At 39.4% G+C, this 22,116-nt stretch overlaps 1 protein-coding gene across 2 annotated transcripts in view; it reads right to left on the reverse strand.

Annotated features, from left to right (window-relative positions):
- epb41l4a (erythrocyte membrane protein band 4.1 like 4A) overlaps positions 1–22,116 on the reverse strand; it is a 486,901-nt gene that overhangs the window by 201,558 nt on the left and 263,227 nt on the right. Inside the window, exons 5-7 of one of the 2 annotated variants that reach the window (XM_039759425.1) lie at positions 17,655–17,730; positions 16,046–16,143; positions 10,093–10,213 (exon numbers count right to left, since the gene is read on the reverse strand). In XM_039759425.1, the coding sequence (XP_039615359.1) occupies positions 10,093–10,213; positions 16,046–16,143; positions 17,655–17,730 (295 nt within the window). Of the gene's footprint in view, positions 1–10,092; positions 10,214–16,045; positions 16,144–17,654; positions 17,734–22,116 lie in introns of both variants that reach the window. The other variant, XM_039759424.1, reaches the window with a different exon arrangement.

Consider the following 22,116-nt stretch of genomic DNA (forward strand, 5'->3'; position numbering starts at 1 on the left):
GATGGACGTCTGAAGCGGAGCTCCGCTAGCAGCGATGTTATTTTTCATATTATTGCTTATTATCCTGAGATATCCTGTATTTATCCAACCTGAAGGGTACTACTAAAGTATATGCAAGCATATATAAGCATGGCCAACAAGAAAGGGGGTCCAAAAGAAATGAAAACTAAAGCTACATCCAAGCTAAGATCGGCAAGCCCAAGTTCAAGGTACAGCCTTTCAGAGACTGACCTGGATCAGATGGGCGAAAGCCCAGACTCCTCGGGACCACGGTCCGCCACATTGTCTTCGGCTGAGAGCGAAATGGCGAGCGAATGTACAAGCGTGAGTGAAGCAGGTCTCGATAGCTCGCCGATTGAAGAAGATCACCTGAAACTGGAAAAGGCCTTGCAGTCCGCGGTTTCAACTACTCCACGCGAGCCAGGAACATCGAGAAAACCGGCTACAATAGAGGCTGCCGCCTCACCTATGGTGCACGAAAGCAGAATTGATCTGTCTGAACTGAAGGTGATGATCGCTGAGCTCATGCAAGAGATAAAGAAAGATATAAAGAAAAGCAAGAAGGCAAATGAGAAGGCAAAGCAAAAGGCAAATGAGAAGCTGTGACAGGAGCTGCGACAGGAGCGGCAGCAGGATAATAAAGTCTTTAAAGATATGCTGGGTAAAATTGAAGAGCACATTCAGGAAACCTCGTTTAAACTGAGCACACTTGCTGATCAACTGGAGGATGTCAAGGAGACATTCACGACTCAGATTGAAAGAGCCGAAAATCTAGCTGCCAGTGCTGAAGAAAAAGCAACAGTAGCCAACTCCGAATGCAAAAAACTCGGAGACAGACTTGCTGCTTTGGAAGATGGAAACAGAAGAAATAATATCAGAATTGTATGTCTCCCTGAGAATCGAGAAAGTCCAAACCCAGTGAAATATGCAGCCGAACTATTTTCTAAAATAATAGGAGAGGACTTTAAAGCAGATTTAAAGCAGATAGCAGTGGCTTATCGCGTAATACCGTTAGACTTAGATATTTTATTATTCGCTTTGAGAGATTATTATTTAAGCTAGAGGTGATGACACTCCTCAGACACAAGCAAGAGATTATGTATGAAAATAACCACATTCGTATCTTCCCTAATTTCTCTCCAGCAACAGCTACTAAACGCGCAGCCTTCTACAACATTAAACAGTGGTTACGGCAAGCCAATATCAAATACAGCCTCTTGTATCCTGCCAAACTGAAAGTGGAATTGCAAGGTCAATTCTATGTCTTCGCCAGCAAAGAAGAAGCAGAAAAGGAATTAAGAAAGCTGATCCCGGGACTATTATGAAACATAATAGTGAGTCATGATATGGCAAGGATAAATAACCTACTGTCTGATCTATTTGTTAAGATACAGGTTTTTATCATTATATATCCTCATCATTACTCATTCTTACTCAGACACTATCTGTTTATGTTTTAATTACAGTTATAGACATTTGTGCTTAATTCTTTTTTTCTTTTCTTTTTTCTATCTTATTTATCTAATTTTTCTGTACCTTAAATGAGACTGTTTAACATCATACCCTTGGTTTATTGTTATTGCTATTATTGAATTAAGACTTATTATGCTTATTCTGGACCACTTTCTAACACCATTCCCTGGGTTTATTATCCGGGTGTATTATCTTAATACATTAAGATTGCTGAAGATTATATATATTTTAAGCTCATAGTTTGTTAATGATTAAATTTTAGGAATATAGTATTTAGACTATATTGGTAATAGATATCTCTCTTTTTTAATCCTAAAACGCCGCTGCGTGGGGGCTTGTTTTGCTTTGGACGTGCTCTTTCTCTGGGTATGTTAGAGGACCGGGACTGCGTGAATTGGGGTCTAGCCTCACATGGGGAGGCAAAATGGGAGGGTGGGGGATTAAGGGGGGGAGAGAAAGAGAGCAGGCTATATCTATACCTAATCTATCCTTTTAATCTTTATAATAACAACCAACGTCATAATAAGCTGCATGGCAATAACTCTTGGGGAAATAGGAAATTAAGGCTGAAGCTGTTTCACTTCCAGTTAAGACCATAAAATGACATAAAAAATTCACAATCAATGTCTCCATGATGGGACAGTTAACTTTGTGAGCTGGAATGTTAAAGGCCTGAATCACGAATTAAAGAGAAAGAAAGTACTCTCTCAACAGGTTTAAAACGCTAAAATAGTATTTTTACAGGAGACCCACTTACTAAGCAAGGATTAGTTCCGGCTGCAAAAGGACTGGACTGGCCAAATATTCCATTCTAGCTTTACAAAGAAAACTAGAGGGGTGGGAATTCTCATACATAGAACTGTCTCATTTGTAGCATCAGATGTAGTATTGGATCCAGAAGGGAGATATGTGATGGTCATGGGAGACTTATCTAACTGTAAAGTGATTTTGATAAATGCTTATGTACCTAATGTTGATGATAAGGAATTTATACAATATTTATTTGAATCCATTCCCAATTTGAGCTGGAGACTTTAATTGTGTTTTAAATCCACTCTTAGATAGGACTTCTACCACAGGGGGGACGACATCTAACACTGCAAAGATAATTACAAAGTTTATAACTGATCACAACTTATCAGACCCCTGGAGGTTTTTAAACTCAAACTCAAGAACATATTCTTTCTAAGCACCAGTACATCATTGCTACTCAAGAATTGATTATTTCTTTATAGATAATAATTTCTTGCCTTTGATTAAATCTTTCAAATACTATGCTATTGTTATTTCTGACCATGCACCTCTGATCTTGGAGCTAAAGTTACTATGCCCCACACACTCACCTCGCAGATGGCGTCTCAACCCGCTTCTATTAGCAGACGAGAATTGTACAGAATTTACAGTATATCCAAACAAATCAGTTTCTTCCTAGAGACAAATACATCCTCAGAGATTTCTGAAGGAATACTCTGGGGAACTGTTAAGGCCTTCTTAAGAGGACAGATTATCTCATATCTTTCCCACAGAAATAAATTAGAAACCAAGAAAGTAGCAGAGCTAAAAAGCAAAATTACTAGAATAGATGAGGAACATGCCAGGCTTCCAAGCGAGGCTTTACATAGGAAAAGGCAGGCTCTGCGGGGGTCGACTTGTTCTCAATTCTACTTTTTGTAAAAATTGATTGATTTGTATGGAATGATTGCAATAAAATTAATAACATTAAAAAAAAAGGAGTAGAGAGTCCTGATGGCTAGTAAAATATAAAACCCCAAGCATCATATACACACATGTAAACACACTGACTGCACAAACAGAAATGAATCAGTTTTATAAATCACACAGTCCAAACCTCTTAATGCTGTAAGTTAATGTAAGTTAAGTCCTGTCTGCTACAGAAGACCCCGAAGAAAATAAAGCACAGGAGGCCGAGGCTTCATAAGAAAGGCCTTAACTCAGCTGACCTTGGTCACTTGGCTGTCCTGCTCCTGCCTTGGCAGTAATGGACAATAGCATACAACACAAGTTAGACATACTGTAGATTAGTGGAGAGCAACAAGGTTATGTAATTTGTTCAGGATCAAGCACATAGCCAAGGGCGGGATAAAAACCTGCGATCTTGTGGTGTGTCCAGTCAAAGAGGCGTGAAATTGTAAACCAGGCTGTCAGAGCTTTACAGATAACAAGATTGACAATGTTCATGGTAAGATGTCTTGTCTTTATTGCCTTTATCTTTTTCAAATGAAACAATTCACTCACATTGTGTGTCTTTATCCTTTGCAAATGACTTTGTAAACATTAAGTGCGTTTAACCTTTGCTCAACAAATCCTTGCCATTTTTTTGGTTTAGTGAAACTTTAACAAAAGTGCATACAAACAGTACTCTGGTGTGAAGCGCCATGCACAGAATGCAGAGATGAGAAATAAGGAACATGAACATTTTGCACTTTGCATTGCATTTGTTTGATGTCTCATGTTTTATGTACTTAAAAAAAATGGAGAAAAAAAAAACAAAACAAAGGGCCAAGGCTATGGTTGAATGCACCACAGCTATTAACCCATCTGACATCGCTGGCTCCATCAGGCAGCATTGTGTTGGTTATTGGTTGTTGTCATATGTGTTAGGGTGTCAAATGTAAGCACTACCACCCCAGAACACCAGGGGGTGCAATTGCTAACTTGCTCCTTGTCTCCTTTACCACTCACAAATCTGAGAAGATGTCCAATGAGGGCAACCAACCCCTTCTGGTCCACGAGCTATAAGAGCAAGGTGTTCCCAGAAGGCGTCTCATTTGGGAGATTAGCAACTCGCACCACAGAGCTCCAGTCCTAAATTCTGAATGTAAGTTGAGGCAACCTTGGCTTAGACTAACAGTCCATTTGGTTGTTGTTAGCGCCATCGAGTGCCTGTTATTTTTGAATCTGTTTAATAATAATAGTAAACAGGATTGCCTGGTTAGCACCCCAACATTTCGTTTGGGCTCCTGTGTTTTTACTGGTCGACGACACAGTCAAAAAATGGTGTGAGCACGACTGTGTGGGAAAATATGTGACATGGGCTGTGGTTTTCAGTTGTGTAATTCGACAATGTGCAACGAGATCAGTGACTGCAATTGGCAAATGTGACGTATCCCAAGGGTCACATAATGTTTCTTCTTTTTTAACAAAAATAGTATGTATGTGTGGATTTACCTCTGATCTTTGGGAGCTTCTGGGTTGGACATCTTGGATAACCATTGCCATTAATCCTCACAGCTGTCAGTAAATTACTGCCTCTCTTTAAGGCAAAGCTGTTAATTGTTTGAAAGATCAGATAAATCCTTTTGTTTCTCAAGTGTTTAGCTTAAGTTAATGTAGTTGTTGTCTTTATGCCACAGTGTAATCATCACATCAGACTGGAGGAGCTACAGCTCAGGCTTGGTTAAATAATATTTTTAAGTTCTTGCCCTGCGAGTTACTTTAAGCACGAAAGCTTTTGCCGGGGTCATTATTACTTGGTATTTTTTAACTGGTGGTTTATAAAACGTATGAAGGCTTGAATGCACTCCACAAAGCCAAAGCTGATGGCAAACGGAGATAACAAGAAAGCCACAGTGAAAAGTGCATTGTTGAGTCACTTTTGGCTTGGAATTTGGGTTAATTATTTCACTGGTGAATATGAAACAACACTAAGACAACAGAGGCCATTCATACTAATCTTGTCACCATGCCACCGGTCTATGTTACTAAAAATCTTTTTTTTTTCCCCTGAAAACAAGGCAGGTGAGGAGCTGAGCATAGGTCACCATTGTAACTGTATAAGACCCTCTTTCAATAGTATTAAATAAACTGCTTAGGTTACACATAGAGCTGGGGCTTAGCTTAAGGGGTCAAACATGGCCATACGACCATTAACATGTCGAGAGTCACTCTCACGTTACCAGTGGAAACAGGAGAGAGATGATTAGCAATTATGATATTCAGTAAAAGTAGACAGTGAAAATAAGATTACATGGCTGAGTGAATTTTCTTCTTGGAAACGTTGGACTTACTGTTCTTACTTGCATGAATAAAATTTCTTAAGTCTGTTGGCAGCTAAAAAAGCAAGCAGAGCGTCTGCTGTTGGAGCTTAATTACAATGCAGTCTGGTTATAAAGTACATTTAAACGTCGATATCCCTGGATATAGAAATGATAGGAGCCAGCTGTTGGAGACACGTGAAACTATAATTAAGACCTTCCTTATAAACTGATACACACTGGACTTTAATATTACCACAGAAGGGATTAAGAAAAAAATACTGACTCGAATAGCTCATATTACAGCAGAGAGGATAAAAACTGTTAACTATTATTTTCTATTGCTGCTAATTTATATGCAAACCTATCCTACAGTGCATGGCAGCATGGTGATTATAATTCTCACATTCAGTCAAAATCTATGTGGAGTTTGCAAGTTCTCTTCTGTGCCTCCCTGGTTTTTGTTCCAGGTGCCCCACTGTTCCTCTCACATCCAGTTTAGGTTAACTGGTGACTTTAATTGGCCCCGAGTGTGTGTGGGTGAGTGAATGGGTCGCCACCTGTTCTCGTGAACTGCTACAGGGGTACAGTGGAGTCCATTCTTACTGGCTGATATGCCTCAAGACTGTAAAGCCCTGCAGAGGACGGTGACGGTGCCACAGAATATTATCAGCACCCAGCTGACCTTTCTCTTCAGGACACATACAGCGTTCACGGCCTTAGAAAGGCTAACTGCATAATTAAAGACCTCAGCCATCCTGCACATCCACTTTTATCACTACACCATCAGCAGATCTAAACACTAGCGTGGAGAATTGTTCACGTACTAGAGTGACTTTAGCTGCTGGTGGAAGTCCCATTTTACCTTATGGTGCCAAGCAGAGTTGCGTTGTGGTGCAGCAGTCTATTCGCCAGTGAAAGCGCCGTGAAGAAGCTGTCTGTTGTTACGGTCCTGCCTTTGTCTAATCTGATAACGGTCACGGGACATTGTATCTTTGATTGGCGGTACAACAAATAGTTCTGAGCAGGCATCAGCCACAATGCTGCTCTTGAGAAAAGAATGGAGATAAATGCCATCGACTCAAAGAGGGAGAGGCAAGTTGGTTGTACTATGTGAACGTCACTGTGAGAATAAAACTGAATAATAAAAAAACAAGTGCTAACTTTTACAAGTAGCCCAAATTTACACCGGGTGTTACAGATTCAAATCAAATGTTTTTATTATATTAAAATCATAATAATAATAATAATAGTAATAGCAGCTCACTACTCAAAACGCAGAGTGCCCATTCTCGAACCCTGTACCCTTGAGTTATAAGACAACTGTTCTTACCTCTTCACTATTCAAGAATACACTTCAACTTCCTGTCGACTGACATTTGAGCTTGGGTTTTTAACTCATTCACAGCAACATGTAAATCAAATGCTTTTTTTTTCTTTGGTTATATTCTTTAATAAAAGCGCACGTGTTTATTTGATGTTTGGACTAAAGTCTTCACACATTATACACTTCACATCATTATTATTATAACATGGAAAACGTTTCTGTCTTAGGTATGTGTTCAGCATTTCTTGCGTCACATTTCCTGTCACCCTGCATTTACGCAGATCATTGTACACACGGAACACACGTGAAATGCATGAATTCCAAATAACGGTATATTATTTACCCAATACAACTCCAGGCACCTCACACCCAGATAAACACACTTGAGCTCTGAGAATTTTGCAACTGACTTCAGCTCCGTCCGGTGGTGGGATGGGATAGCAGGCTGCTTGTGCTGATCGACACATTTACAAAACAAAAGAAGATGATGGAGAGGTGCAAAGGAATTTAAATTGAGCCGGGATTGCAAGTTTTTTCGTAGGCTTCAGGGATTCTAGTGTTAACTGATGTGGGGAATTTTTAGGCCAACATTTGCATGTATGCAACATTTTATGTATCTTTTTATGTATCCATTTTATTTATTAACATTACATTTTTGTTTTATAGAGTCAGACTTTCACTGTCGTTTGTTATACATTACAATATCCTTCTTCTGACAAAATGAAAGGACAAATGTCTAATGAAAATTAGAATATAAACACTTGAGGGCACCTTTAATCATTTAAATAAGCCACTTATTAAGTGCTCTTAATAAATAATTAAGAGAAACACAATTAAAATTTTGTATTTAAACGTAACCAATTAGGGGCGTAAAATAACATTAGTTCATATTACATCAATGAAGAAATACACCAACAAGAAATTCATATTGATGCTGCATCACCATTATTTAAACTGTACAGTGCAAACCACGTGAAGTATGAAAAAAATCCACCTAAACAAAAGGATAAGCGTCTGTGGTCTGTCCATTTGCTATATCTCTGCCTTTCCAAAAGATGCTGAATCACAACATTTTTAGTAATAAAATGCATTGCATTTGTCATTCTAACAGGTGGTGCATCACAATCATTAACACTGTATGCATTGCACTGTGCACTGCAAATGTTATCGTTGAGGTCCATGTTGATTACTATGATTTCAGCTCATCTTAAAAAGGGTATCAGGTAGGAAAGAACAAATCCTATCACATATTTTAGACTTTGAATTTCCATTCTTCTTCTGCATCCTAAACCCATGGGGGTTAGGCTGATATAAACCCCTAAATTTGCTTTCTGTGATTAAGTAAGTGGGCCTAAGTTTCTGTTCCTTGTAACAATGAATTAGATTAGCAGGTTCAGAAAATTGGATAACTGGAGAGACAGCGCCCTCAATAGATTCAACATTGGTGTTATAATGTGTTATTTTCTTTCATTTTTTTGCCTTCCCTACGAGGTCTAAATATATACTGAACATGAAGTATGGAGTATTGGAAGTATGGAGTATGAAGTATTGTACCCCAAGGAATATGATATTCTCATTCATTGCTTGCTTTATGCAGCTAGAAAGTGTTAGAAAGTTGAGTACTCAAAACATCTTATCGTGATGGCATATTGCTTATAGTAGATTGTTGCTGTGTTTAAAGGATCGCATCAACTATCACCACAGCTATCTTTCCCAGAATTACCTGGGAGTACACGGTATGTCACGTCATTCACAGTGCCGACATAAAGGCCGGCACATTCCATTCAGGCGTATCCAATATTAGGATTCCCGTGTTTGGTGTGCATTGCTTATTTTGATTTGTCTTTTCTGGGTTATGATCTAATATTTTTCTGGTTAAAGGCTTTGATTTCTGCTTACTGTTTTAGTTTTCTGGTTTTAACCCTGTCTCATCTCCTGATCCTTTTTCATTAAAATCTTTCACCAACTCACTTTGAGTCAGTACAACAGTGACCCTCTAGCCAGCCTTGATGGTTCAAGAAGCTTTTCTAGCGATTATTAAATTGGTTGTCTTCTGCATGGAGTTTGTTCACCCATCTTCTAAAGTCATTATCCCAATGTCAAGGGTGTAGAGTTTGTGTGTTCTATTGATGTCTGAGAGTGTGATCTTTATAGACTCTATTTTCCTTTCAAATCAAAACATTTGTTTCCTGTTGGCCATAAGTTAAACCCATATATTTACGTATGTGTGGCAGAATATTTAGCACTGCTCCAATACATTGACCAGAATGTTTTGTGGGGATTCTGTTGTCACACATTCGTGTCTGAGGGACACCTTTAGGGCTCAGCCCATTGGGGCGAGAGGGGGAGTCTCTACTAACAGTGTCGTCCTTCTTCTCTTCAACAGCAGCAAAACAATGCCTAAGAAAGGGCAAGCAACCCACCCCTTCCACCCAGGCAGCTAAAAACGCCTAACCCTCCCAGAGGAGGACGTCTCATTTGGATCCTATAGGACAGAGCTCCAAAATACTAACCTTCTCCCAATTGCCATTGCCTTGAAAAGCCGTGAAGGCTACCTTATGCTACATTTTGCACCCTCAAATGCTTGTTTTGGTGTTCATTGCCTAAAAATTAAAAATGGCTACCTGTCTGGCACCCCAACACTTTCTACGGGTTCTTGTACTCCTTCCACATGCCCACACTGATTTACACTAACGTCTAAGACAGTGTTCTTTGAGGACTGTGCTTTCATTTCAAAATATTTGCTTCATTGTTTCCCAGAAGATTAACCCTTATATCAGTGTATGGGTGACTTAGTGGCAAAGTGGTTACCACTGCTGACACTCAGGCCTGGTCATTTGTGGGGTTTACATGTTCTCTTTCTCTCTCCATGTCAAGTTTCTCTATGCTGTATATCCCAGCCTGCCTACCACATAGTCAACTAGATTAGCCGACTGTGTATGAGTGTGGTATGCATGAGTGTGCACTTGGATGGCCTGGTAGCCCATACAAGGCTGATTCCTGAAACCGTGTTCCTCTTATTTCCAAGACATGAAATAGTTAATGGACACCCGAGTGTGAATGAATTTGCATTAAAGTAAAATATGATAAATAAATTCATTTTCATGCAAATGAAAGTAAAATGTCTCAGCGGACAATATTAAGAAGAACTGAGATTTCAATGAAAAACCAGAAAAAAAGACCTTGGACTAAGAAAATAACCTCTGAAAAGAAGAAAAAGACTCTTCAAAGTACTTTCTTCAAATGGCCTTTAGGCAGCATTAAAAATGTAATAGAATCAGGTAAATTATTTCTTACGTAACAGTTTTATGAATTCGTTCAATGGCTTCTTCGAGTTCTTCTTTCTGATCCGGTACAAATCGGTACTCTGACACATAGCCTGCAGTGTGTTTGAATGGATCATAGTCTCCAAGTTCAGCTATAAAAAAATGAGAAATAAATGCAAAAATAAGGATCTTCAAGCAACATGTGCTGCAAAGCAATATTAAATAATAAAGCATACTGCACACTCATCCAGCTGGGAACTTACAAATATACTCTAGAAGAACTTTGGCGCATTCTGCATTTACATCAATTTACATCTCATTATAACTTGTCACAGGCAGCCAACAAAATACGGCAGCCAACAGCCAGATTTATTTGCACCAGAGACAAAAAAAAACACGAAGATGCCTTAACAGTGAGTTATAAAAGATTATTTCTGCGCAATGGACACTTAGAAGAACGTCATCTGGTCTAATGAACCTTAGCTACTGCTGCCTCACAATAATGAGAGGCCCGAGACATCACAAAATATTCATTAACTCCATGGATCCATCTGGTGCAGTAACATAGTGTGATATGATTTGATGGCATATATTAGGCTCCATGACATGACTAAGGAAATGTTCAACATATTATAGCTGCTAAGGCCTATTCCTTCAAGGATGCAGTCTTTCAATTAAATATTTCAGCAAGATAATGCTCTGTGTCAAAAGTCTAGGAAAGTTCTGTAAAAAAAGTACATTCAACTAATCTACAGTAGTGGCCTCCCCATCACCATGCATCTATAAGATGAGTTTGCAAGGTCTATTTGTTAAGATGCACCATCAGCGGCATTCATTTGTAATAACACTGTGTTCTGCTAACATTAGAAGAAAGTATCTCAATCAATGACGAGAAGATAAATTGTAAGTTGGGAAATACATTAAGTTCTTAAACCAGAACATCCTCTGATCTCATGAACCTCAGTAACTGCAGACTCAGATAACGAGAGGGCTGAGATATCACACAATATTCATTAACTCCATGGATCCGTATTGTCACATTTCAAGAGTGGTATAGAAACACAGTGGGATGTGATTTTATGATTTTCCAATAACACTGTGTCCTCCTAGAATTAGCAGAAAGAATCTAAATCAACAACCAGAAGATGAAATGAAGTTCTTAAACCAGGAAATCAAGGCGACCTTTTGTTAAGAAAACCCTAAATCATAGTTAAAATAACATAGCCAAAGAATTGAATATCAGGGAAATTAAAATACAGAGTTCAAAGTGTCGCTGGAATGATCTGTCACAATTGAATAAAGAGGAGGTTAGCAGTTCGACCATTATACGGTGACACTCCGGATATCATGTGTCGTGACCTCCAACCTGATTATCAACAGTTAACACAAAACAGTGATGCCTATGCAAAACAAGATGGTGTTGGAAAAACATGCAAATAAATTTTAACAATATTAAAGCAAAAGTGAAACAGAAAACTAATATCCACAAAATTAATAATACTTAAATAATGATAAGGCTATGCATCAACAAAAAGGAGTACAAAATTATAAACAGACAATAATCACAACACACTGGAGTCAACATTTTCTTCTCCTTCTCTCTCTCTCTCTCTGTCTCTCTCTCCACAACCCATGTGTAGTACTTTTATAGCTAAATTATTGATTATTTCTTGTTGCATCTGATGGGATAGTTGCTCTGTGATTTTGTCATACAAAGTATAATGACAAAGACTTCAAATCAAATCAGCCAGTGTCATATTTTGAACACCAAGCTCAGTCCATGTCCTCACAAATTCAGGGTAATCTCAGGGTATATGAGAGATGAACTCACTATAAGTGGGTGTAAACACTGAAGTTTCGATGTTTTATTGTTTGCTACTATTGTAAAAAGGATAAATGGGAAATAATTCTCATTTCCGTCGATAATTATGACATAAAGCTGAAATAAAAAGAAATGTAATTAAACTGATCACTTTATAACAAATGCAAGTCTGTTAGAGAACTTATTTAAATCTTTTAATGAGTCATACTGGCAGTATGAGAAGATCAAGTCATATTAGAATATGAGAAATGGTGGTAGGTATAACAGTTTGAACATTGAGTATTGGGCAACTAGACATCTATGGGGAAAAACTGAAATTTATAGTACAAGTATAAATTGATATAAAATGCTTGTGGAATATGTCTAGCATACATTTGTATGGGTACTTGTCAAAATAAACAAGGAACTACTGTAAGTGTGTGGGATACAAACTATGTTCAAATCAGGTGCTTCTCCTTAGCTGTCTTCATTGAAATGATGAAGTAATTAACAACATCTCTTATATAAGGTAATGAATAAAAATACTGTGAGAGCAAGGTCCCCATTGTGCCCACTATGCCTTCAAGAAGAAGAAAACATGTCCAAAAATTGTAGACGTTACAAAATTTTAATATTTTGGATTTGCTATTTATTGAATGTTTAGTTTTGTTACTTCACTTTTCCTTAAGCATTATTTCAGTTTGTGAAAAGGTGTGGGAGGTCGAGCTTTTTGTTACAGAGTTCCAAAGCTATGGAATGATCTGTCCTGTCTGTTAACATAAGAGATGCCCCTTCAGTCTCAGCTTTTAAATTCCAGCTAAAGACTCACTACTTTAGTCTAGTCTACCCTGACTAGAGCTGCAGATTAGCTGTGCATACTGCATTTATGTTTGTTAGTCAATTGTACAGAAACAGAAGTAATAATATATTTTAAATTGTTACTAACCCTCATCTGTTCTGTTTCTCTTCTTGGTATCTGGATGTGCCACTGCTCTACTGCCAGGGTGCTGTCCAGCATATGCAAAAGTCATCTTGGATAATGGAGCAATAGAATCATTGGATGGAAAGATTCTTTCACCAGATTGGACAGCCAGCACCGACTCCATTTTAGAAAACCCAGGAGTGGGTAGATGGCCAGCTGACTGAGCTCTTCGGGACTTTATTTGTGACACTCTTTTGTATGATTTTATTCTCCACTGTTGTCATTTGGCCATAGTTAATCAATTAATTGATGGACAGATATTGTTGGTTTCCATTTATGTTTATTCAATTTGTAGCTTGTTCTCTGTATTTAAAAATATTTATATGTGTACCAGGTCATTATTTAGTAAAGAATATAATCTGTACTTGAATTTTAACTGAGAATTGTTCACATCGCTCTGTGTATGTAAAGAGCGTGATACAACAAATAAGCCTTATTGTACAAATTGTATTGAGTGTTGTTTGATGAGGGTACAAAATGAATGTAAATGATTTTAGTATAAGGATGCAATGTAGCAATATGTGAAAAAAATGAATCTGAATATTTTCAGAAGGCACCATAAGTCAATTCAGAGCAATTGTATACATCCTAGGTTTAAGTATTCCTTAAATATACAAAGACTGCACAGAATCTCCAAGGATGACAATACCTTCACTCAAGAGTGCACAAATGGATCAATGAATGACAGTAATATCAACCATATACTATGGATGTCCTATAATCCAATCACAACCCAGTAGAGAGTTTATGTGAAATTCAAGAGTGGTGTTCTGTACCACCATAACCAAAACACCAAATGATGGAATTTCCCAAGAAAGAATGTATTACATCCCTCAGACACAGTTGCAGACACACTGCTAAGATGCAGTGAAGTTGCCCTTAGTGACCTAAAGCCCTGCTATGGCACTTGACATTACTTTGTCCATTCCTTTGTCAGTTACCAGTACTTGTACATATAATATAAATCCAATACCTACATACACTACACTTATATACCTGATGTCTCCTGGCATTTCTTCATGCTCTTGAGACTCTGCTGGGAGACACAACAAACCTTCTTTTGATGACACGAATGGAGGCATCGGACTACCTGTGCAACCTGAATCAGCTGCAGGTACCGCCTCATGCTACCTGTTGGGAGAAGGACACTAGCAAAATGCAAAACTAGAGAACAATCAGTCAGGAAGGATAAGGAGAGAGCAATTGTCTGTGGCCACCATTCCCTTTTTGAGGGGTGTCTTTCTGTTGTCTCTCCAGTGTACCTGTTGTCACTTTGATTTGCACCAAAGCAGGTGAAGTTGATTCACAATCGCTTAATCTTCCTAACTGGACAGATTGATATCTCAGAAGTTAACTGACTTGGTGTTTGACTGTGATGATTAAGTGTTCCCTTAATTTTTTTGAGCAGTGTATTGAAAATGCTACCTCTGTGACTTTGAGTTAGAATAAGGTTATCATCTTCTTCATAAAACATGACTAAATGAGTTTGGCGTCAGGTAGGGTATCCAGCCAGACAATTTGTTTTTGCTTCAGCCTCATTGAATCCAGCTGTTAAACCAGAAGAAACATATAAATTATAAATGAATATGTTACTGCAGTGGATGCAAGTTGCACTGCTGTAAGAGGCTACTAATGCGCACCATTTGATCGTGGGAGGGCACAGATACAGTACCTGTTGGTTCATGTGATCCTACTGTTGCTTCACCATGTGTATATCCCTGGCTTTTTTGGATTATTTCTAACCACCACATTCTCCTTAAATAATGTGCACTCTCCACCGTGTAGGTGGTGGGCACCCAAATTATCCCTTTTTTCTGAACCGTGAAGCACTATATGGAAGGCCACCCACAAATACATTCAAAACTGAAAACAAAGAGAGGAAAAAATGCTCAACTTACAAAGTAACCCATTATATTAATAAAAGAGTTGCGCTGCAAAACTGAACTAAGAGTTTACTTCATAATGATTAACAGCATCAGGTTAAAAACTAACTGGCTCCTTGTTTTAAATATCTAACCAGCTGATAAAAAAGATGACAAATGTTGATTTGGCTTAAGTACATTAAATGACAAACAGTAACTTGTGTTAATGGTGTCAGGAATGATACTGCATAAAGATATCTTCTGCTCATTTAAGGCAATGATATTTCTGAGCCAACAAAGTTAACTTGAGTTGTTAGCTGAAGTGTGGTCTCATCCGGGCAAGGAGAATCGAGTAAATCTTAAGGAAGTGCTCAAATGGGATGCTTCTTTGGTGTTTATGGTTACCTCTCGTTTTGAATGCACAAGCAGGGCTGTAGCCGCAGGAGTGTAAGGCGAGTTCAAGCACGGGTAAAACGTGTGCCGAAAGAAATCCCTCAGTCCAAAAGTGTGTTTTAAAATATTTAGTGAAAATTCAAAGCAAATAATCCACACAAGAATAAAGAAAAAAGTTGTTACATATGTAGAATAAAAGGCAAAAAAAAAAGAAAACATATATCTTCTCCAAACTTAGCTTTTCTTGTAAAACTTTAGTTGTTTCTATACTTCAAGATTCTTAACTTCTTCTTCTGTACGCTTTAAACGTATGGCGCATCACTTTGAATTAAGTGCTTTGTCTTACATGTTACTTGGCAAACAAAACACGAGTTACGCAAGGCACAAAAGGCACGGTTTAAAACCATGTGCTCTCTACGCCTTACACATGGCAATGCTGATCATTAACTGAGAATAATGTTTAGTCAGAGCAGTTAGAAATAGCTAGAATATAGCAATTCTACTCAACTTGTGGGGGTTATGGGAACCTCCCATAGATTATGCACTAACATTTAGTAAAACATTTATGTATCTTATGTAACTAGCAAACGGCTTTTACAGGGGCTATGCCTGTGAAGAAGGATACTTGCAGCTTTGAAGACTGTATCAGCATGGCTGGGCAAGCGGAACCATCCTGAACAGATTACTACAGATCAGACTGACAGATTTCAAGCATCAGTTAACAATAGTTATTGCATCTTAAGCTCGCATCCCATAATATCAGTTTAATATGCAGTAACTTTGCCTAGATGGCTCAGAGTTTCCACAATTTAATATACAGTAATAGTCTGATGATTAAGAAGTAAGCCTGAGCTTAGAAAAACCCAGAGACCTAAAACAGATATTAAAACAAATTAATTTAGGCTTTATAAAGCTCCATTGAGCCCAAAATAGGAGTGACACTTACACTGAATGGCATATGCACCTAGCTGTGCAGCGATGTTCAAAGGACAAGGCAGGCGGCCTTGAAGAACGTCTTGCTTTACTTGGAGGAAAAACTGGTACCTGTGGGAATTAAACAAATAAAAAAAAAACAGGCTTATTGGTGAGATGGAGCCTTCTTTGGAGATACACCTGCCTGACTGTAACATCTTAAGGAAATTAAGAAAATGAAAGAATGAGTGAATTAATTTATCCATTCATTATCCAACCCGCTATATCATAACTACAAGGTCACGGGGGTCTGCAGGAGCCAATCCCAGCCAACAAAGGGCACAAGGCAGGAAACAAACCCCGGGCAGGGCACCACCCCACCGCAGGTAAATGAATTTATGAAACAATAAATAAAGGACACCTATGTAGGATTGGTTTCCTCCCCCTCCTCATAATAATAATAATACTTAATAACATGTTGTGACAGGCGCCTGGCGTCCATGCCCAGTTGGGACGACCCTACACACTGTATTCAGGGGGAGCAGCCCTGGACAGTGCAATACCTCCCCCTGGACGCTAGATGGCCGTCCCCCTGGGCTGGTGTAGTGCCTCGGTTTCCCACAGGGCTCCCTGGGAATTGGAGTTGGGGGCAGCCCTGTTGGGTCCCGCAGGTACCGCCAGGGGGTGCTGTGTTTGGGACTCCTGAGCCCGTGTGGGCAACTGCTTCATCACACCTGGAAGTGCCGCTGGATCTTGGTGATCAAACACCTGGAGCACTTCCTGGTGACCTATAAAAGGGAGCCAGCAACCACCAGTCACCGGCCAGAGTCGGGTGGAGGAGGACAAGGTTGTGAGGGAGGAGTGTTTGTGTTTTACTGGTGCTGTACTGGTGTTTGGGACTGTGTTGTGGCTGGGGGGAGTACGGGGAAGACATGCCCTCCAGCTGAAGAGGAATAAAAAATCCTTTTATTTTACACGTGCCTCCTGTGTCCAATCTGTGTCGGGTCAGGCGCTATATAGTGCCGTTTACAATGTATATATACTGTAGCTCTTTTCTCACTACTCAAAGAACTTAACATACACAGAAGGGAAGCACCCACCTGAATGATGCGATGGCAGCCATTTTTGCGCCAGTACACTCACCACACATTAGCTGGCAGATATTTAGAGATAGGTGATGAATAGGGGGTCTGAATGGACAGGGCTGTGATGGACAACTTACAATCTTTAATGTCTTCAGAACTGAAAACTTTTAGCCTATCTATCTATCTATCTATCTATCTATCTATCTATCTATCTATCTATCTATCTATCTATCTATCTATCTATCTATCTATCTAATTTTATGATCCATCGTCTTTTCCCCAAGGACATCGGGTCACACCCTGCACTTTTCAAAAGAAGCCCAATGACCATAGAGAATCAGGACTTCAGTTTTACGTCTCACCCAAAGGACGGCGCCATATTTACAGCACAGCGTCCCTGTCACTGCACCGGGGCATTGGGATCTAGTACACACAGACTAAAGGGTAAGCGCCCCCTGCTGGCCACACTAACACCTCTTCCAGCAGCAACCCAGGCTTACTGTTCTACATCACAAGATTTCAAATTAGATGAACGAAACACATCATTTTCGGAATCACCTTGTTATTTCTTCTTTCAGCTTGCAGGGGTCTTCGGCATAAAACTTGACTCCAAAGTATAGCGTGTACGGTGGTCCTGCTAAGAAAAATGAAATGTGAGATTTTAACAGGCTGAGCCAAGACAAACAACTCACTGCAAAGTGCACCTAGCAGCTTGTGTCCAAACACTTGAAATGGTGGCTGATCGCTGTGAACAGACCATAAGAGCACTTTATCTGTTTGGATTCAGAGTTTAGTGATTAAGAAACACAAGAACTGCATTTACATACAAACACACACACACTCTGCAAACACATTTGATATTCACCTTCAAGCTAGCACCCTTGTGGTGCCGGGATGTTCCTGTTCAAGAAAGCACATTTATTTTATAGAGCTGCTTGCATGGTGAGATTTATTAGAATGACTTTAAAAAGTGATAGGGAAAAATTCTTTAATTAACATACAAAAGTCAACAAGATAGGACATTTAAGTGGGAGTTGACTGATGAGTTCCAGGGATTATCTTCAAAGCATACCATTGTACTTGTTTGCTTCACTGAATTGTGCTTTGTTATTATGTTTCTAAAATAAAAGAATAATAATAAAAATACAAGACAAGACATAAAGAGGCTGGAAGAAAATAAACAAGAATTACTCTTTCTGAATACAATAGGGAAGAGGCGGCTCTGAAGGCTGAACTCAAGGGAGAGACTTTTAGAGAGCGTTTCTGAGAAGTGAACAGAAAAACGGCTGGCATTAGCTGATCTCAGATGCACCTGGACACATGCAATCAGAAAACATTCTATATTTTTATCATCAATTAAATACACAAAAAAAATGACAATTACAGAGGATGCTTTGAATGACAGTGGATGTTAGATGAATTAAATGTGGTCATTTTAAATCACATATAACATGTGCACTGTGGCACCCATCCTGTACTTGCAGAGGGCAAGAGAACCATGACAGAAATAGTAAACTCTATTAGGATGCAGTAAGGATGACAAGTTCAGCACTGTTGGATATTTTAATATAAGGTGTAAGGAACATTTAGGAGATGACAAAAGCAACTACCCTCTGCCCTCACGTATAGCTGTTTGGGTGATTCTGAAACAATAAATTACAAGGTGGAGCCCCGGAGTATCATGTGCAGTTCTGGTCACCACGTTACAAGAAAGACAAAGCAAGCACTTGAAGCTGCGCAGAGGAGAACAGCCAGGTGCTTCCCAGAACTAAAACAATAGTACCCTGTGTGAAGGATGGCCGGGCCCTTGCCCAGCTGGGACGCCTCCAAGCTGGAAGGACCGGGAGAGCAAGCGTGGCCAGAACGTTACCTCACCTGGAACGCTAGATGGCAGCCCCCCTGGGTTGTAGCAGTGCCTCTGACTCCCGCAGGGTTTCATGGGAGTGGAAGTTTGGTGCAGCCCTGTTGGGATCTGCCAGGGAGTGCTGCAGCTGAGATAGGAGGTGCTGAGCCTTGGAGAGCAGCTTTTCCACCACACCCAGAAGTACAGTACGTCAATGAGCACCTGGAGCACTTTTGGGTGACCTGTAAAAGGGGCCAGCAAGCAGTAGTCCAGGAGCCAGAGTCAGGAGGAGGAGGAGGATGTAACTTGCTGAGGAGGAGTGGAGTGGAGGAGAAAAGAAAAGGACTGAGAAACAAAGATAAAGAGTAAAGGAAAGTGTGTGTTTGGGCTGTTGGGGACACTGTACTGTATATATAAATAAATTCACATGTGCTTTTAGACTTGTGCCTCTAGTGTCTAGTGTCTAAGCACTTTGAGCTACATTTTTTTTGTATGAAAATGGGCTATATAAATAAATGTTGTTGTTGTTGTGTCGGATTAGCACGTTATAGCACCTTCTATCGTACACACCTGACAGACTTGGAGAGTCTCGAGCAGAGGGGAGTGTGTGAGGATCTAATCCATGCATTTGAAATCTTCAAAGGCATTAATAAAATAGATCCAGCAACATTCTTTCGGGTTAAGGGTGAATCACATACTCAAGGACATCGGTGGGAATTAAAGGGAAGTGCTTTTAAAACCGAAGTCCGGAAGCACTTCTTTATGCAGAGAGTTGTGGGACTCTGGCACAAACTACCGAGATGTGTAGTTGAAGCAGAAACCTTGACAACTTTAAGAATTGTCTACTTGAAATTGTGAGACATTTTAGCTATTAGCTAAATAAACAGGTTTGATGGACTGAATGGTCTCCTCCCGTTTGTCAAATTTCATAAGTTGTGATGTTCTCCAGTGAGCAAGAAGTACTAATGGTAGGGCTAATGAGGAAGACTAATGGGACACAATGCCAGGATCCCAGATTGCATGCAGGAAACCAATGTCGACAGTCCCAATAAAGGGTCTCTAAGCTAAGGGCACTATGGAATAAAGTGCAGCAGATTTTCACAAAACATATGTAGAGATCAGTGTTGCTGGTGGACAGCTATCTTTAATGTCTTCAGAACTGAAAACTTTTAGCCTATCTATCTATCTATCTATCTATCTATCTATCTATCTATCTATCTATCTATCTATCTATCTATCTATCTATCTATCTATCTATCTATCTATCTATCTATCTATCTATCTATCTATCTATCTATCTATCTATCTATCTATCTATCTATCTATCTATCCTAATTTTATGATCCATCGTCCTTTCCCCCAGGTTTATAAATGGTCAGTCCCTGGCAGTATTAATTACTCTCAGGTAAGAACTATGAGAAATTTTACAAATAAAATGAAGGGAAAAATCTTATGGATCACATGACCACCTTCGAGGTTAGGTTCAGTGATCACAGCTTCTCTATGTAGGTTCACACAATGGTGTTTCATATTTCATTTCTTCACCATTGTGGACTTCAGGGCGTGCACATGAGCTGACTCCAAACCTAAATGATAGCCAATAAGGCCAAAGTACGAGGGTAAGTTAATAATTTTCTGCATTTTGGGCTAATTTAGTTTAAGGTTGCTTGTACATCTTTCCACATTCACCTGTGAAAACACGATATGCCTGAGGTCACAGTGGTAAAGTTTTGACCTTAATCAGTCAGTTTCTCTAAACATGACCTCTCTGCTCTAAATTTGCAACAAAGAAACACAGTGAGCAGTGGTCTTCTTTTCACAGGTTGAAAGTATACTGGGTTGAAATCTCATCAGTTCACCCAAATCATGGTATGGACTAGCTCAGTGTCATCTACAGTAGGTGAAGCGGACTGCCATCCTGTTTCTTCTTCATGCTTAACGCTTGTCCGATCATTTCTGAACTTCTCAATCCATTCGTTAACATTCCATCGTGCTAAAACTCTGTGTAGGAAGTCTTCTACAGATTTCGGCTTCTACCCATAAAAAGTGGATCGCTGGTCACTGCTCTTCTTTGGTCAAACAAAGGGTGGAGTGGTCATGTTGACTCCTAGACTGATCAAGATTGAAACTTTACCATTGTGACGAGAAACTCACCATGTTTTCACATGCATGTGAGGAAAGCTATGCAGCCAACACAACCAAAATTAACACAAAAGTGCAGATAATTATTGACTTACCTCTGTAATAATTAAAAATCAGGAAACTATTAACAAAAGAAAGGAATAGCAAGCAAAGGGAAGATTAACAAGAAAAACAAAGGAAAAACAATTAAACGCATGCCTTCAGGCCTAACTAAAAAACCAAAAGGAACCCAATCTGCCCAATGAGGTAGTTGGTCTACTTACCACTATTGTATTCTCCTCTCCTTGCCTTCAAAACACACCTCACTCCTGCTTTCTATTAACTCACCTTTGTCCACTACCTAATTCAGGACTCAAACTCCATGTTGGATCAGAAGTAAAATTTAGACATTGGTATCGATAACAGTAATTTCAAACCCCCTCCACCACTCATCTTACTCCAGCATCTCTGATGCACTGCACTATTGTGCCACACTACACCCTGTTTCCCTCTTGATGGCATAAAGTGGGCATTGAAAATATAAGGGTGAAGAAATAAGCAGGGTAGAGGTCCCCCATAAAGTCTCGATTTCATTGAAGCAATGTTGTGCATCAAAGCCGGTGGTTTTGGGAAATCTCCAGCCAGTCTAAGCATGCGTTTTTCCCATATGTTCTACCCGTGTGTAGGGTGCTCAGTGGAAAGCAGATGTACTGAAAATCCCAACATGCTGGTACTGCACAGTTTTAAATTTTGAGTTTTTCTGTACTATTCAAGTAGCAGTATAGCACACAGCACTACTCCAAGCTCATCGTAAAGTGAGCCAGTAGTTTATAGAGTAGCCACAAGATTAATAAAATCATTGCCATTCATTTTTGGCTTGCTCCACACTCAGTATTGTAGTGGCAATGACCCGTATTGATGATAAACACCGACATTACTACTAATACTTTTTCACCATGTTTTGACAACCCAAACTCTCCTCTATAAATAAGACAGAACTCTGAGGGAGGCAACCTAATCATCATACTCCAAGAACACATAAACTGAGAAATAGAG

The sequence above is a fragment of the Polypterus senegalus genome, chromosome 7 (assembly GCF_016835505.1).
Source record: "Polypterus senegalus isolate Bchr_013 chromosome 7, ASM1683550v1, whole genome shotgun sequence".
In the NCBI taxonomy this organism is placed as follows: Eukaryota; Metazoa; Chordata; class Cladistia; order Polypteriformes; family Polypteridae; genus Polypterus; species Polypterus senegalus.